At 43.8% G+C, this 18,954-nt stretch overlaps 1 protein-coding gene and 1 pseudogene across 1 annotated transcript; one reads left to right on the forward strand and one right to left on the reverse strand.

Moving 5' to 3' along the window:
• Window positions 1–425: 425 nt before the first annotated feature.
• On the reverse strand, window positions 426–1,330 carry LOC125538044 (uncharacterized; annotated as a pseudogene).
• Window positions 1,331–17,540: 16,210 nt separating this feature from the next.
• On the forward strand, window positions 17,541–18,684 carry LOC125538045 (uncharacterized). The gene is made up of 2 exons (XM_048701353.2): window positions 17,541–18,019; window positions 18,106–18,684. The coding sequence occupies exons 1-2, from the start codon at window positions 17,609–17,611 to the stop codon at window positions 18,682–18,684; spliced, it is 990 nt and encodes a 329-aa protein (XP_048557310.2). The 5' UTR covers window positions 17,541–17,608.
• Window positions 18,685–18,954: the final 270 nt, after the last annotated feature.

An 18,954-nucleotide genomic window follows, 5' to 3' on the forward strand; every position in this document is an offset into this window, starting at 1 on the left:
GGGCTGCGCGTGCGTCTACATATTGAAGTGGCCGTGGTGCTGCTGTGTAGAAGAGCCAAAGAGAGATGTAGCCTTTCGGAGTGTATGTGTGCTCGCCGTGGAGTGGTGTGTGTGTGGCTGAGTTTGTGCTCAGGAAGGAAATATAAGCGGCCGTTCGTGCGGCTGGCGGCGTACGTGCGCCGGGCAAAATCTTGTTGTGTTCTCCTCGTTCTTTATTCTACGTCCGTGAGAGAGAGAGAGCTCTCAGATGAGGAGGAGAGATAGGGCTAGACAACAACAATCACATATCTCAAACTCACAAGATATACTCTCCAAGATTACATATCATCATAATATTTATTCATTACACACATCTACACTTACATATAATAACGTGTTGACATTATTCGACATGGAAGAAGAAATGGGAAATGGACTGTAGCGATCACAAATACACAATGCAGGCGGGGACTATATCGTACAAATAGTAGGATGTTACGTACGTACATATATCACCATGCAGCCCGTCACCAACAAGTTGTACGTACGTGCGTAGGATGAGCAAGGATGGAGCTGCTAGCTACCTTTTTTCAACAATTTGATGACGTTGGAGCCCAGATCGATCACTGCAGGAACTAACGCCACCGGATTTCCAGTGAGCACCGCGAGGACGATGCCCGCCAGGGCCTTAACGATGTCGCCTATGGTGTCCAGTTTCATCCCGGCCTTCCCCGACCCGTGCTTCCACAACGCAGTCTCCTTGACGTGAGAGTGAGACTCGGTACTGCTTGAGCTCGGCAGAAGAAAATACTCTCTCGCGCAGGTACATTTTCTTGGAGGTGGAGGTGGAGCAGTAGAACCAGTAGTCCCTGACGCCGCCTCCTTCCCTGCACTTGGCGCAGCGGCGAGACCCCTTCTCGCGGAGCTCGAAGCTGAGCTCATCACTCAGCTTGATCTCCATAGGCAGCATCGCGCAGCACGGGTGGAGGTAATGGCCCGTCCCAGCTGCGCAGTGGTAGTGGGTGCCCTGCGTGTGGGTGCCGCAGGCGCTGTATCGCTGCTTCTGCTTGGTAGGGGGGGCCTCGAGGCGGAGCACGAACCTGCTCTTGGGCAGCAGCTGGTGCACCAGCGTGGTCCCTTCTTGGAGGTTGCAGGCCTGGTGGAGGTCGAAGTCGCAGGGTTTGCACGTGTCCCTGTCGCACCCCGTGGCTTCCTCGAGGCAGCCGTTGCACTGGAACTTGGCCTGGCCCGTCGGCTCCCGGGTCAGCTTGTGCCCCAGCTTGGAGTGGTCGCGGCGGGAGATCACCTTCGACGGAGGACGAGGCTGACCAACCGTGCCGAGAAGAGTCATGATTCTGCACCTTCTCTGGGAGATCTGTGGGTCAGCTCGATAATCAGTCTCTCATACGTAGACAAAGATTAGTTTCGTCTACGAGATTCCATTAATTAACCGTCAAGAATCCAAGATAGATACGGAACAAACATACACTAGTGCAGAACCGGGCAATAGCACCGGTTCGTAAGGCCCTTTAGTGCCGGTTCAATAACCGGCATTAAAGTGTGGGCACTAAAGCCCCCTCCCCCTCCTTAGTACCGGTTCAGCACAAACCGGTGCTAAAGGGCAACCACGTGGCACGAGCCAGCTCCATGGGCGCGTAGGACATTAGTACCGGTTGGTAACACCAACCGGCACTAAATGTTTGGATGTGTTTTGGTTTTATTTTTTATTTTTTACTTTATTTTTATGTTTTCAATTTAATTTAGTGATTGTTTTACATTATAATGAGTTGTTAAATCATTAGGTGAATGTACCGCAGATTAGTTTGACTGGATGCATGTGGATCCTAGCTAAGTCAACAAGTATATGTCATATCCATATTATATATACTTGATCACCTAATTAAGTGATCGAGGTAATATGGATATGGCATATACTTGATCACTTAACTAGAATCCATCCAATTGAAACTAATATGCAGTTTCTTTCATAAATGATATAATAACTCATCATCATCATCATCATATTAATATAAAAACTCTTGCATTATATATATCATCACCAACAACAGTTTTCATAGCTAGCTAAAAATCATCATATAATAGTCATCTCATTACCACTACTTAATCATCATAGTCATTACCGTTATCTAATCATCACCAACACTAGCTTAAAGAAGAAACATTCACTTGTACCAGAAGCAAAGATATCATCGAGTTTAACATGGTAATGATATTATAAGCGTTCATAACACCACAAAAGCAAATCACTCTTTGAGATTAAGTTCAGGACGAAGAATACAGACATGAGAGGACAAGTACTAAGAACATGAATTAGCTAATTAATCACACCTGCTGCTCTCACTCAGGTAAAATAGCATAGAACATATATAGCTTTCCTGATTCATTATATTGGAGCATGCAGATGAACCTGTCTCCTAATCGTGGGTTGCGCTTCTGATTGCTGCCCCCTAGTACTTCTATGTGATCGTTCACAATTTTGCTTCAGTCTTTTACTATTAAGCACTCCTCGCTATTAGAAATCCTGAATGCACTAAAGTGCATTGTAGGATATCTTGGCCGTAAGCTAACAATATTCATGGTACCTTTAGTCTCGATCCAATCAGGCACAACATTCATTGGGAGTCCCTGTTGAAGAACATCGTATAGTAACATACATAGCAATGAAGTTTAGCTTAAAAAAATAATGTATGCAAAAGATGCACTTAGAAGAAATAGTAGAAATCTTACCATCTTTCCTAAATATATGTGACCGTAGTTCAGTACGAACACTATTGGTCGCATGTTTTGAGTACTAACATTTCTAAGTGCAGGAAAAAAAATTTGTCTTGACAGCATCAAGATCCTCAAGTCATGAAACATAATGACTTGTCTCCTCGCAGTTTAGTTCAGCCCCGGGACAGTGGATGGTCCTGTCTACCAAGCGCCGGACATGTTTACTTGATTGGAAATAAGCTGTCAATATAAATTGAGATCTATTAATTATTCAACTCATTCAAATAATCTCATATCGAAGACATAAATATGGTTGAGAAACTCACATAATGGTAGAACTGGAGGCGTCTGCACATCGACCCAGATGTCTCTATTACCTTCAATATCATCTTCCGGACGAATATCAAAGGTGATAACCATATCAGGCTCAAATGCATAAGCCTTGCATAGTGCTTGCCAAGTTTTGCATTCAAAATAGGTGTATGTGTCTGCATTGTATAATTTGACGTTGAAGGTATAACCATGTTCGGTCTTCAAGTAAACTCTTTTTACCTCCATAGTTTTGTTAGGACTGAAACCTATCTTATCCAAGACAAAAATTCTTGCATGGCAGGGGATACGCTAGTAGAATAGTGAAAAATTAAAATTAAAAGTTGAAGCAAATGAAGCATAAGTCATGCTTAATTATGAAAAAGACTTGTCGTTGTGACTTACTGTATCCACTTCGAAGTTCTCATCCAGCTTGATGCTGAAGCGTCTAACATCAACTAGAAAATTTCTGCCGTACAGGCCGCGCTGGTCTTCGCAGTATTCACACATAATGAAATCGTGTTCGTCGTCAGATGATATTCCTATGTTCATAGATGAAACATTAAACACTTATTGGTTCTATTGATTCAACTAATTCTGTTAATTCAACTAATTAATTGAATTAATTCAACTAAGCACTGACGAAAAATATACCTAAATAAAGTAGCTCAACTAATTCAACTAACTAGTTCAACTAATTAATTCAACTAATTCAACTAAACTAGTTCTATTAATTTTCTTACTAAAAATAAGGTAGCTAGTTCTATATAATAAAATGTTAATTAGATAATGAAATCTCATATAACTAAATTAAATATATATCTAACATATAATTTATATCTAATTCATCTAATATTTGACATTAATATCTAACATATGTTCATATATAGGTGAAACATTAAACACTTACTAGTTCTATTAATTCAACTGAATAAACTAGTTCTATTAATTCAACTAAACATTTACTAAAAATAAACTAGTTCTATTAATTTCTTACTAAAATAAAGTAGGTAGTTCTATATAGTAATATTTTGATTAGATCATCAAATCTCATATACCTAAATTTTCTTACTAATAATAACTAGTTCTATTAATTCAACTAATTCAACTAAGAAATTACTAAAAATAAACTAGTTCTATTAATTTTCTTACTAAAATATATAAAGTAGCTATATATAGTAATATTTTAATTAGATCTTCAAATCTCATATACCTAAATTTTCTTACTAAAGATAAACTAGTACTAATTCAACTAGCTAGTTCAACTAAGCATTTACTAAAAATAAACTAGTTATATTAATTCAACTAGTTCAAATAATCTCATACACCTAATTAATTAATATCTAGCTAATTCATCTAACAATTGACATTAATATTTAACTTCTCTATCTAATTCATCTAACAATTGACATTAATATTTAACTTATCTATCTAATTCATCTAACATTAACATTCTTATCTAGGTAATTCATTTATATAAAAAACATTTATATATAACTGACATTTCTAATATTTCTATAACTAAAAACATAAAAATTTCTAACATTTCTATAAATAAAAAACATAAAAATTTCTATAACTAAAATTTATAACTGAAAAATAAAAAACAATGTGTGTGTGGACATGGCGGCCGGGGCAGGATCTCATCAGCGAGGCGAGGCGACGGAGGCGGCGACGGCCGGCGCCGACGGGGATGGTGACGACGGGGATGGCGACAATGGGGATGGGGACGGGGCGGCGACAACGGGGACGGGGACGGGCCGGGCGGGGACGACGGGGCGCGGCGCGGCGACGGGGACGGGGACGGTCGGGGCGGCGACGACGGGGACGGGGACGGGGCGACGACGGGGGCGTCGACGAGGGGTGGCGACGGGGGCGTTGAAGGGGCAGCGACGGGGGCGGCGGGCGACGGGACAGAGGAGAAGAAGTATATGAGAAACTGAATTTTTTGAAGTGTTTTCTTATATAGGATGGGCCTTTAGTACCGGTTGGAGCCACCAACCGGTACTAAAGGCCAACTTTGGACAGGCCAAGAGGCGGGAAGAGTAACGTTTAGTACCGGTTGGAGCCACCAACCGGTACTAAAGACCACCCTTTAGTACCGGTTGGAGCCACCAACCGGTACTAAAGGTTGTGCGCTGCCACCCGCGGTGCACAAGTTTAGTCCCACCTCGCCGAACGAAGGGTAGCCGCACTGGTTTATAAACCCAGCCGCGGCTGCCCTTTCGAACTCCTCTATAAAGCAGGCTTCTGGGCCTAACTACGGTGCGCTGCCCTATGAGTCTGCTGGGCCTTGTGGGCCTGAAATTGCACGCCCCTGGTCTAGCAAGCCCACAGGGCAGCGCCCCAAATTTTTATATATAGTTTTTTTTCTGCTTTATTTTTTCTTCTATTTATTTCTTAGTTTTTTTCTTTTCTGCTATATTTATTTTCTTATATTTATTTCTGAGTAGTTTTTTATATAGTTTTTTATTTTCTGCTATAGTTTTTTTCTTTTCTGCTATTTTTTCTTTTCTGCTTTTTTTCTTTTCTGCTTTATTTATTTTCTTCTATTCATTTATTTTTATATACCATGCCAAGTTGATGGTTGAAAGTTGATGGCGTGGCTTTCAATGCTGCATACTGAACGCAAAAGAAGTCTGGAGTTATAATAAGTTTAAAAAAATGAAGTGCCGCTGTAACAGATAAGTTCTCGTCCGAAATCCTGATACTCCGAAATAGATTGTCCAGTTTAACACGAAGTGCGTCCATTTTTTGCCATGACCCTCTTTACTCTTTCGCACATGCTATGCGGGTGAAATGATGATACCATGCCAAGTTTTAACATTTTCTCAGTTCATTTTATAGTGATTTTCAATTTCACGGTCATTTAGCTCTCTAAACAATTAGGTAAATGACTGAAAAACAGCAAATGATGTCAGAACATGTTGGAAATTGATGACGTCGCTTTGAATGCTGCATACTGAACGCAAAAGAAGTCCGGAGTTCAAATAAGTTTAAAAAATATTGAAGTGCCCATGTAATAGATGAGTTCTCGTCCGAAACCCTGATACTCCGAAAGAGATTGTCCAGTTTGTACAGGAAGTGCGTTCAGTTTTTGCCGTGACCCTCTCTACTTTTTCGCACATGCTATGCGGGTGAAATAATGATATCATGCCAAGTTTTAATATTTTCATAGTTCATTTTGTAGTGATTTCCAATTTCACGGTCATTTAGCTCTCTAAACAATTAGGTAAATGACTGAAAAATAGCAAATGATGTTAGAACATGTTGGAAATTGATGACGTCGCTTTGAATGCTGCATACTAAACCCACAAGAATTCCGGAGTCCAAATAATTTTAAAAAACATTGAAGTGCCCATGTAACAGATGAGTTCTCGTCCGAAACCCCGATACTCCAAAAGAGATTGTCCAGTTTGTACACGAAGTGCGTCCAGTTTTTGCCATGACCCTCTCTACTCTTTCGCACATGCTATGCGGGTGAAATGATGATACCATGCCAAGTTTTAACATTTTCACAGTTCATTTTGTAGTGGTTTTCAATTTCACGGTCATTTAGCTCTTTAAACAATTAGGTAAATGACTGAAAAACAGCAAATGATGTTAGAACATGTTGGAAATTGATGACGTCGCTTTAAATGCTGCATACTGAACGCAAAAGAAGTCCGGAGTTCAAATAAGTTTAAAAAATATTGAAGTGCCCATGTAACAGATGAGTTCTCGTCCGAAACCCTGATACTCCGAAAGAGATTGTCCAGTTTGTACACGAAGTGCGTTCAGTTTTTGCCGTGACCCTCTCTACTTTTTCGCACATGCTATGTGGGTGAAATAATGATATCATGCCAAGTTTCAACATTTTCATAGTTCATTTTGTAGTGATTTCCAATTTCACGGTCATTTAGCTCTCTAAACAATTAGGTAAATGACTGAAAAATAGCAAATGATGTCTGAGAAATTGATGACATCGCTTTGAATGCTGCATACTGAATACAAAAGAAGTCCGGAGTCCAAATAAGTTATTAAAATAAAAAAGAGGTGCAATACTGGTTAATTTTCTTCAAGCCTTTCGGAATAGTGTAGACTGCACTGCACATAGCTCAGTGCAATCTATGCTATTCCGAAAGGCTTGAAGCAGGTGAGCATTGCGCCTCTTCGTCATTGTCTCTGCACTCACGGCTTATAAATCGCTCATACTGCCTCTACCTTGGCGAGGTGGGACTAAAAATCAGCTTAATAAAAAACTCTAGTATCGGTTCATGCCATGAATCAGTACTAAAGGTCTTCGTGGGGGCCCCAGCCTGACCACAGCCGCACTGGCCTCATTAGTACCGGTTCGTGGCATGAACCGGTACTAAAGATTGCCCATGAACCGGTACTAATGATGTCCGCCCGTCTAGCCGTTGGAACCGGCACTAATGGTCACATTAGTGCCGGCTCAAATTCAAACCGGCACTAATGTGCTTCACATTTGATTCTTTTTCTACTAGTGGTACGAGATGTAATATTATCTAACGCAGAAAAGTTGAATATTACTAACTCATAAAATGATACGACCAAGCAAAAATCAGCGGTGATAGATAGATTATTGTGAGACTTGTATATCAACCGAAGAGTTTGATAGTTAGTTTACCTGATACCGAGAGATCAGATAGAACAACTAGTAACTCGTCGGCAGTTCTCTATAAGAACGCTGCAGAATCAATGAAAGCCCAGGTGTTTATATAGAACCGCTAGAGGGGACCCGTCTATTTTTTATATATTTTTGCGACGAATCCTTAAACCTCCTGTTGACCATCACCATCATGCAATGCAATGCAAGTATGAACTAGGATTTCGAGAAAAACCGAGATAATTAAGTTTTTTTTGTCAGATACTATGATGCTAGTCTTTCCGTGGGTAGGTATAGTGAACTGCCCCCTAAGAAAAACATGTACACGGTATTGGCATTGGTATGCAAATGCTTACCACCCTTCCCAAGTGGTGAGAAAACATGCACTACCGTAGACGACCGTAGGAAACTACCGGCGACCGTATAGTCTACGTACGGCGTAGTACGTCAAGACTTTTGAGATCGATCCAGGCACTACACTACACTGGTTGCTTGCTAGGTGGCCGCATTATGAAAGAGAGAGAGAGAGAGAGAGTAATACTACATTATGAAAGCAATTTGGAAGAAAAGCATGAATATTTCTTATTTTGTTCTATATTACAATCATTATATCTACAGTTTGCTAAAGCACATCTAGGTGTGTTTTAAGTATTGTACATCTTGGTTCCATATTATTGTGATTTTACGTAAAGATTCGTGTGAATAATTTTAATTTATTTTAAATTTGATTGAATCATTTAGATGTGTGCAATAATTAGGACGCATCTAAATATGCTCTAGACAGACACATATATCCATGACTGAGAATGCATACGTGAATGTGTGCTATCAATCAGAAAGCATACACCGCGAATCCGTGATATGGTGATCACGAGGACGTATTTTCAAATCTTGTCAATATATAAGGGTCACCACATTTTCTTAAATGGATATATATCTTAGCCCGAAGCCCCCAAGTTCATTACCACGAAACTACCAGCCAAAGTTCACACGACATCAGACTTTGGAAGGGCACACTGCACAGGTAGGTCGCCCCCGATGCACACGGAGGTTTTGCTTATCCGCGTTGGTCTTGTGCGTACCACACGTCGAGGACTACCGAACTGCAGCACTGTTGGCTCGTCTCTTCAGTGGCTTGGCGATTACGCGTAGCTACCAAAACTTGACCAAACATCGCGGACGGTCCTTTCTTTTTGACGGACGGACGGTCCTAATTACTTGGTCTATTTTTGTTTGAGAAGGGAAATTACCTGGTCTTGCTCTACTGAAAACGATCCAGCGCTGTTAGCCCTGCCACTTGCAATAATGCATGCAGGCGTTAAGTCGTGCAAGACTGACTGATCCACACGGCGTGGCCCGCCCAAGTTATACGGCTTCGGACCGCGTTACTAGCGATCGTTACGGCGGTTTAGTAAAGTTATACTCCCACTAAACGCTCTTATATTTCTTTACAGAGAGAGTATAAAACACATGATCATACATGCACCGACTCATTTTTATTTTTAGTGCAAAAAATGTCATTAAGTCTGTCCTATTCGTGACGGTTCTAGGTCCCTCCAGCGAACTGAGGTATGGGTTCTGGCTAGTCTACACAAGATCCAATCCTTCCAGCTTTTTTTTTTTCGTGAATACGCTCGAGGGTGTATCTTTCCATTGATAGGTAGGAGTAGAAGAGAATACAGGGTTGCAACCTTGATCAACGTACACTAGGACGCGTTGACGAGGCTACATTGGAGCAGTGGAAGAAGGGGTTGCTCAGCCCCAAAACATCGCGGTCAGGTCATAGGGATGATCGATGCTAATCCTACAGCTCCGGCTCGTCCCCAACGCCGGGCTTCGTTCTTGACGCTCGTGAGCAGCTGGGCATGGGATGGTTGCGCATTGTCGAAGATGATTGCATTCCTTTGCTTCCAGATGGCCCAGGCTGTGATCATGGCGAGGGAAGCAAAACCCTTGCGAAGGCAGTTGGGGGCGGCAACAACGGCATCGGACCACCAGGAGAAGAATGGCGTCATTCCCTCGGGTGGCAGCACAGGTAGGCGACACCAGGAGAGAACCTCATGCCAAGTGATGCGAGAGAACGCACAGCCGACGAGGATGTGGTGCAGAGTTTCTTCCTCCTACGAGCAGAGACCGCAGACCGGGTTGTGCTGCATGCCCCTTTGGGCTAGACGATCTGCAGTCCAGCAGCAATTTTGCGACGCAAGCCAAAGGAAGAACTTAATGTTGAGAGGTGCCCAACTGCGCCAGATTAGTTGCCAGAACTGGGCAGTCGTGGAGCTGAAGAAGTGCGCGCGGTAGCAAGATCGTGCGGAGTATGAGCCGCTTGCGGTCCATCGCCAGGTGATTGTGTCCGGGGAGCTGGAGAGGGAGACCAGTTGGATACAGCGACAGAGGTCGATGTACTCGACGGTGGCCTCTGGCCCAAGCGCGCCCTGGATACCAGATATCCAGGAGCGGCTCTTGATGGCCTCGCAGACCAGGCTCGTGCGGCGATGTCGCTTCGAGACGATGGCCACAATCGTAGGAGCGAACTCGACGATAGATTGCCCGTTTAGCCAGTGATCGGTCCAGAAACGGCAAGTCCTCCCGTTCCCCAGCTGCCAATGGGTGGATGCACGGAATATCTGCTGAGCCTCGGGGTCATGCGGTAGATGGAGGTTCCGCCATGGCCGGGTATCATCCGTGGATTGAAGCCAAAGCCACCGCGTGCGCATGATCATCCTTTCACATGCACACACCATTCTAATCCCAATCTCAATCTCAATTGTGCTCTCACCAGATCTAATGAATTGATCCCAGCAAGGTACTGCTTCTAATCGAGCCTGGTTCCTCTTCTCAACTATTGACAGAACTCTCACGAATCTCTCTTTCCTTTTCCCACTTTTTCATCCACTAGCAAAATCCTTTGCGTTCTAGCAAGGGGACGCCTTTGAGTTTCTTCTGGAATCCTAGTTGGGAGGAGTTTGGCAGCAGAGGATAGGTGGGTTAGGGCATCGCAGGAGGCAGCGCCCAAAGGAGGCGGTGATTTGCATAGGCATCTCCCAAGGAAAGAGTCCAGCTTCAGGATGGAAGGAGTTGAGAGGAAACTAAAGACATTGCAGCTATTGGAATCTGAAAAAGTGGGGTAAAGATGAGTAAAAGAAGCAGCAGTTCCTTATTTAACAAGAAGCCGCATGATGTTGGAAAACTAATGTCAAACAGCCAGCTATGGTGGATTCCCTTGTAGCACCCTGGGCTGGATTTGGTGTCCGTTCAAAGGAATAGAGTGTAAATATTTGGCGATGAATAGATTCCTATTCACCTTCAGAGAAGATGGGGGAAGGAAAGTTGTAACCAGTGGCCACTGGATGTTTAATAAATCCTTGTTGGTTCTGGAAGATTTCAAACCAAGAAAAACTCTAGAGGAGTACTAATTCAAGTTATCCTGATTTGGATCAGAGCGGATGGTATCCCGATGGGCATGACAGACAAGGAAAATGGAGAAGCCATCGGGAGGGAATGGTGAGGTCATAGATGTGGGCGTTGACGAGAATGAGATGGCAACTAGGGAATTCATGAGAATAAAGGTCAAATTGGATATTACTAAACCACTTATGAGAGGGATAACAATTATAATAGATGATGATGAGGAGGAAGTTGAACACAAAGAATTGCTAGAGGAGGCCGATGAATTGTAGAAGAACAAGAAGGAAAAGGAGCACGTGGTGTCTTTTAAATATGAGTTCCTTCCTGACTTCTGCAATGCTTGTGGTGTGATTTGCCACCAAGACATGAATAGCACAAACCCATTGAAAGAAAGGAAAGGAGACTATGGGCCGTGGATGAAAGCTGAGAATTTTAAGCATAACTCTAGCGATGAGGAGAAAAGTAGGAGTTCAAATGACAAGACGCGCTTCTGGACAAAGAACGGTGGAGGGAGCCGAGGAAGTAAGCAATGAAGTGATGCCATGTCATGGAAGAAAACCTCTACATGCCAAGAAGGAGGGTTCGGAGTAAGAGCATGCGACGAAAACTACTATGACTTAAGTGTTTATATTTCATGTTATAATTGCTATGATCCTGGAATATGCCATTTAGTGGAAAACTCATATGCACGTGTGAAATGGTAGGTTCCTAGTCTCGCCTCTAAGACTAGAGCAAGTGTTGTTAATGATCATGTTTTCCGGATCTTAGGATATCATTAAGTGTAACGATAGTCCTAGAACAACATTGAGATTATGACATTGGAAGAACAATCATATTGAATCGACACAAACTTGTTTGTTATGAATTGAGATACTATCGTCTGTAATCAATTGTAATAACGCGAAGTGTTAACATGTGATTTTGCTCCTTATACCATGAGAGTATCGTAGTCACATCTTACCGTACGATGGACCTTGGGGTTTCTCAAACATCACCTCTAACACGATGATCATAACGACAATTTACAGGTTCATCGAAAAGTTTGACAAGGGACTAGATAGCTCGAAAGTGGGATTTGCTCCTCCGATGATGGAGAGATATTCTTAGGGACCTCTCAATGTGACAGCATCCATCATCGTCTGGCCAGACACATGATCACGGGATGCCGGGAGACGACAACGAGAAAGAAGAACAAAACCAGTAATGAGGATAATGGTATAGTGAACATGGTGATGACTCAGGAGGATACCGATGCATGCCGGGTTTTGTGAAGTATCACGAAGCAAAGGGAACATCATATAATAACCAAAGTTTCACTCGAATATCATTCGTGTGCTCATAGGGATCGATATGGATGTCCACGGTTTCGCTGTCGATCATTGAACGAACGGTTTCGTTCATGTCTATGAGTTACCAAACCTAGAAAGTCACAATCTTAAGGCAATCATGACCCGATAAGTGTTATTGAGACGGGAGTGATGAGAGTATATTTGTGGGATTGTTTCATAAATATTCAAAATAGTTTCGAAAGGATCCGGAAGCATTCGGGGTCACAGGAAGGGTTTCGGAGTTTATCGGAAAATGCCGGGTATTGGCGATAATGAATATATAGGTGGAAAATGTTTCTCGTGATGTTAAATTATATATAAAAGATTCTAGTAATTATTAAAAAGTTTTTATTTTAATTTAAATATCAACGGTCCTTAAAAACTCCATGAGGGTAAAGGCAACTTGGGCCACAAGTGGAGGAGGCGCCCCCTTTCCTTGGGGGGGGGGGGGTCCTACTAGTGGAGGAGTCCTACTCCTCCCCCCTGTGGCTAGCACCCCAAGGAGGCTTTCCCTCCTTGGTGGCTGCCTCTCCATCCCCTCTAACCTATATATACTTGAGGTATTGGCCACAATTGTATATACAAGTTTTGGAGCCTTCTCTAGTTCTTCTACTTCTAGTTCTAGTTGGTCCTAATTGACTAATTAGAGTAAGATCTAGTTACCCTAATCCTCATAATTAGAAGCCCGCTGTGGTTCCAATCTCCTCCCTCTAATTCTCCAGTGACGATTAGCTCTGGACTACAAAGAGCTACTGGATCATGAAGGTTGCACGCTTGCAACCAAGTAGAGAGGCCATGCTTTTGGTCTTCAGTTCGAGGGACTGTTCGTGGGTGGTTTGCGGGATCGTTCATTAGCGGTTCGAGGGACTCCAAGTACGATCTACATCGACACTTTCATCTTCCACTACAACATGGTGACAGAAACGACCGTGATCCCAACCCGTTATGCATCTTCATATTGATCTTGGGTGTGCGTAGGTGCGTTTTTGTTTTCTACTATGTTTCCTCTCCATCACCGGAGGAGCAAACCCACTCTTGAGCTATCTAGTTTCTTGTCAAACTTTCGATGAACCCGTAAGTTGTCGTTATGACCACCGTGTTATAGATGACGTTTGAGCAAGCCCAAAGTTCATCATCTGGTAAGAAGTGACTACGATACTCTCATGGTCAAAGGAACTAAGCCACACGTTAACTCTTCGTGTTATAACAATTTACTAGTGACGATAGTATCTCAAAGTATAACAAACAAGTTTGGATCAATTAAATATGATCGTTCTTCCAACATTATATTCTGAAAATTGTTTTAGGACTATCGTTGCACTTAAGGATATCATAATATCCGAAAAATATGATCACTAACAACACTTGAGCTAATCTTAAAGGCGAGACTAGAAATCTGGTTTTACCATCTATCATTCCACATGTGCATATGAGTTTCCACCGAATTGCATATTCCGGGATCATAGCAGTTATAGCACAGAATATAAGCTCTTCACTATAAATATCGAAATATAATATTATTGCCTCTAGGGCATATTTCCAAAAATGAGATGTGGTCATCTGTTAGTCTCTAGTACGACATGCGTTCTGTGTCCAAGACCTAAGGTCGGCGCATGGACTCATGATGGTGACCGACCTGTTTGGGCTGATGAAATGCAAGTCTATAGCTAGATAGTTGTAAATGAAGTTTCGGGCTTGTCTTGATCCATGTCGTGAGACATGGTCGAGCAAGATTGGATTTGCCACTTTGATCTGGAGAGATATGCTCTAGGCCCTTCTTGTAATCGGACCTAGATAAGCATGGCTATGCGACCAATATTATGAGATAATCCGGTTTAGTAGGTAGGCATTACTGTAACAAGAAAGAGGCGGAGCTAGCACAAGGATGATCAACTCGTCTTGAGACCGGCAACATATATCGTGAGGCAAAAAGAAAAAAAATCTAGACGTTATGCATATTAGCCAAACCGACTTCATCAGACACTTGGAGTCAGCACATTTTGCTAGAAGCCATCATCGACTGGTCGAATCTAATGAGATCTGACTCGTAATTAGTGGATGAAAACCTAAGGGGTCATGGTCATAAGGGAAGGAACCTGTGAGGCCGGATCCAAATTCGCTGGTGGGAAGTGATTCGACCAGGACTTGGATCTAGGCCGAATAAACTTTGAGCTTTAGGAATCGTGTGGGGCCCATGTGATTAGCCCACAATGGATACCTATATATATAGTAGAGGTGCAACAAACATTTTTGGTTGCTCGCTTCGGCGTCGTCATTAAGGCTTTGCATGTGCTGCAACTAGCCACCTCTACTCGGCAGCAACCATGTGATCGGACTTAGCAGTCCGCCGCATGACGTTCATCCTACACACAAGGATACCATTAGAGGTACTGCGCTTTGCCCTGCTCCAGCGAACCTGTTCGAGGGAGACCGGCGATGGGGGGAGATGACTCCGGTGACGTGCTGCTCCTACTCTTCTTTCTTGTGATAGACTGCGCGTCTAGTAAAAATCTCATGATCTATCTCCTAAGCATGCTCATGGATGATATGCACGATAGGATTAAATTTTTATTGACAATAATTGCACGTCGCATAGCCCAACAGTGGTATCAGAGTCTTTACTATTGGTTTCGGATTGGGATTACATGCATATGAGATATGCGGGAGGCGACAGATGAGATATGGTGTTGTTCTTGATAGTCGGTTTATGTGATAGATAAGTTTTGTGCACGGTTAGTGAGAACGTCCGCACAAGGGGGTCAATGAGACTATGTTTTCTGATAATCGGCATTGGCACGGTTGGAACACAACATACCCCTACCGATCGGTTTCCGCCGTCGGGGTAGATCGTGAAACGTATATCCGACTCAGATTTGTGATAATTAACATGATCAATCAGATCAAAAAATTCCATATGATCGCAATACAAGTTCGACCTGTAATTTCTGAAAACGTCGGGCGCTACCCGCACCCACGAGAGGCACTCCTCTTTTAACCCCGCCCACTAACCAATAAGTGAAACCGCCATTTTTATCTGTCGTAGCACTGTAGATTTAGTACATGTTCACCCGGCGATGGATATGCATTTTTGTCTTTCTAGACATTTCAAATGAATTATCACATATGGATATATGTAGACATATTTTAGAGTGTAGATTCACTCATTTTGCTGCGTATGTAGTCACTTATTGTAATATCTAGAAAGACAAATATTTAGGAACGGAGGGAGTACTTATCATCTGCAGGCATACCATCTATATATGGCCTATGGGCGACCCCGCTGACGTCGATCAACCACACTCTTTGCGTCCCATTCGTAGTATTATATTCAGCCTATATCCATTCACCATTTACAGTTAACGATTGCGTGATCATTAAGAGAAGTCTCGCAACAACCAAAGGCATAGTTAGTCATCATGAGCATGGCTGAGAAGCCAAAGGAACATCCTTCCACAATGCGTTTGAGACAGGCTGCCTGCACCTTAGTCATATATATTTGACCCAAGCTATTGATTGATTAAGTACCACTTATAGTTTATGACGGGATGCCACAACACAACAGCCTTTACCACAACCGTGTCGTGTAGCTAACCTTACCTTAGATACCTATGTGCGCACAATTGCTTATATATCCATATATACCTGCGTGCGTGCGTGTGTGTAAACTTGTATATCTGACGAACTGTCGAGTGAACACACTGAAAGCTAGCACCGAGAAGCAGCAAGAGGTTAGCTAGCAGCGAGGTCGGCCGATCGATGGGGAGACAAGGTATGGCGGCGGCGGCGGGCGTCCTCGGCGTCATCACGCCCATGCTCGGAGTCGCCGGCACCGTTTTGATGTCGCAGGCACGTACGCCGGCCCGGCCTTCCGGCCATTCTTAATCTAATTAACTAATATTTTGATTCTTAACGGATAGTGTATTTCAACTATGCATGCAGTCGTACATGCCATTACCCCACCCGTCCTGCTCGACATCACCGGCGATGGCGTGCGGCGCCGCAGCGACGGTGCTGGCCTTGACAACTCAGATCCTCGCCAGTGCGGCCACCGGTTTCTGCGGGGCGTGGGAATTCCCCAGCGAGTGCAAGCGCGTCGCCCGTCTCTTGTCTACCGCCTCGTGGTAAGTTGTACAGCTCGAGCTCCATGCCACAGTGAAAAAAGACAGCAAGTAAAAACCCTACGCCATTTTGATCATTAATTTGGATTAATCATTATTGGAATATGGATTCACACCTAGCTACCTTAACATTTTAACGTAAAATACGATCTATTCAACAAATTCCAAACTGAAATTTTCCCAAAAAAGATCCAAAATTTGAAATTTGAAACGTGCTTGCAGGTTCCTTGCGATAAAAGCGGTGATATTATTCATGCTGGGCACCATGGTAGCGCTCGGTCCCAGGGCCGGAAAATTAAGGATTAGTATAGGCCACAACTGTGTCGCTGTAGGAGTTGGAGCCTTTGGGGCAGCAACAATCTTCTTCCTCATCGTCTTTGGCCTTCAGATCACCTTGTATTATATCTTGCTTCAGACAGCTGCTGCTGCAGACCCTACAAAGCCGTCGAATGCTAAGAGCATCTCTAGTGGATCATCTATATGGACGTGTATAGCAAATATACACGATGCCTGGTAAAAAATGGCTCCCAGCGACTCGTGTAAAAGGGCGTGTAAATATCCACGCCCAGTCCACGACGGTACGAGGCGTGCAAATATACACGAGCAAGCCACGCTCGTCAGCTGGCGAAAACGAGACGGAGGCTTCGTCCCGCGCCCGCCTGGAGGAAGAATCGGAGGAGCTCGCCCTCAGGTCGCCGTCGCCCAAGGTACAAATTCTTCCGACCTTGCTCACGAGCGGGAGGGCGGGGACGAGCAGGGTTGGGGGGGGGGGGGGGCGGCGCACGGCCTGCAGCTAGATCTGGCGGTGGCGGGAGGTCGGCCGCGTGGGGAGGCGGCGCTAGCTGCGGGCGGGCGGGCGGCGGGGTGCGGGCGGGCGGCGGGATGCGGGCGGGCGGGCGGCGCTGTGTGAGCGGCGGGGTGCGGGCGGGCGGCGGGGTGCGGGCGGGCGGCGGGGTGCGGGATGCGGCCTGGGGAGAGGACGGGCAGGGGACGGGCATGGGAGAGGCCTGGGGAGAGGACGGGCTGGGGAGGCCTAGTTGTCCAAAAATTGTTGCTTGTTGCTTGGCCATGTTAATTTGATGTCAGATTGTGGTCTAAAATAGCTATGCATTGGTTGCTTGCAGATGGAGGGTGACCAAAGCTTCTTGGACACCATTGGTTTTGGTTACACACAAACACAACCAGATAGTCCAATTGGAGAGCAGGCAACTCCATCAACTCAGCATCGTTCTGCAATAACAGAGAAAGGAAAATCCAACAAAGGAAAAAATTGGTCTAGTGATGAGGACAAGGTTCTCATAGCAGCATGGGCAAATACAAGTTTGGATATTGTTGGAACAGATCAAAACCGAGATGCTTATTGGGATAGAATTTCAGAGTACTACAACACACACAAGGAATCATCATGGCCGGAGCGTAATGCTAATGCAATCAATTGCCGTTACACAACGATTAACAGAGAGACCTCTAAATTTTGTGGTTGCCTTCAGCAGATTTTAAATAGGCAAGAAAGTGGAAGGACTATAGAAGAAAAGGTATGCGCATTTCTTGTAATTCTATATGTGATGTGCAATATTCTATATGTGTTGTGCTTATTTTAACAACATATTTATATGTGCAGACAAACGATGCACACATTTTGTTCAAGGAAATGGATCTTAAAAAAAAGAAGCCTTTCACACTGATGCATTGCTATGTAGAGTTTTCGAAGTATCCAAAGTGGCAGACAAGAGAAGTTGAAACTTCTCTTAAGAAACAAAAGAAGACCATTGATGCAAGTCCGGGCACAGCCACCAATGATCCGGCTGATGCATCCTCGGTACGTACTGATGCTACCTCGATACACACTGATGCTCTTGAACATGAGAAAAGACCTGATGGTGTGAAGAGGGACAAGAGAGGTAAAGCTGATGACAGTGCTTGCAAGCTGTCATTAGAAACTGTGTGGGCAGCAAAGCTAGAGAAGGATGAGATCAAAGAGGCGGCAAGAAATGCTCGCTATGCACAACAATTGGAATTGCGAAAAGAGGAGATTGCACTCAAAAAGAATGAGGATGCACGAAACGAGAGGGAGGATGCACGGAGACAGTTTGAATTAGATGAGAGGATCATGCTCATCGACCCAAGTGGTATGACTGATGTTCAAAAGCAGTTCTACCAAGCTAAGCAGAAGGAGATCCTTGCTCACGGCCTAGGGTAATGTGAGCTATATGTTGTAGTTGTAAGAACTATTTACTGCTTTCTGCTAGTTGAGGACATGGATTACATCACTCATTGCATAAATATTTTTATTGATAGCTGCATTACAAAGACATGGATTACTCGTTTCCAAACTTTTGCCACACATGGTCAATTAGATCAAGTTTAAGCTGATCATGTTCATCGAAATTTCTAATCCGATGAGTCATCTGAATAAAAGAGCTCAGTTCTTCCGCATGAGTACGAGAGACTGTGACTCTTTCTCCCATTG

This window comes from Triticum urartu, chromosome 2A, assembly GCF_056163025.1.
Source record: "Triticum urartu cultivar PI428250 chromosome 2A, HENAU_Tu73, whole genome shotgun sequence".
Taxonomy (NCBI): domain Eukaryota; kingdom Viridiplantae; phylum Streptophyta; class Magnoliopsida; order Poales; family Poaceae; genus Triticum; species Triticum urartu.

Bases quoted from the DNA above. Each gene is read 5' to 3' on its own strand.
- LOC125538045 (XM_048701353.2), top strand. From the start codon at position 17,609: ATGGAGGGTGACCAAAGCTTCTTGGACACCATTGGTTTTGGTTACACA. The intron at 18,020-18,105 runs GTATGCGCATTT...TTATATGTGCAG, and splicing joins GAAGGACTATAGAAGAAAAG to ACAAACGATGCACACATTTT.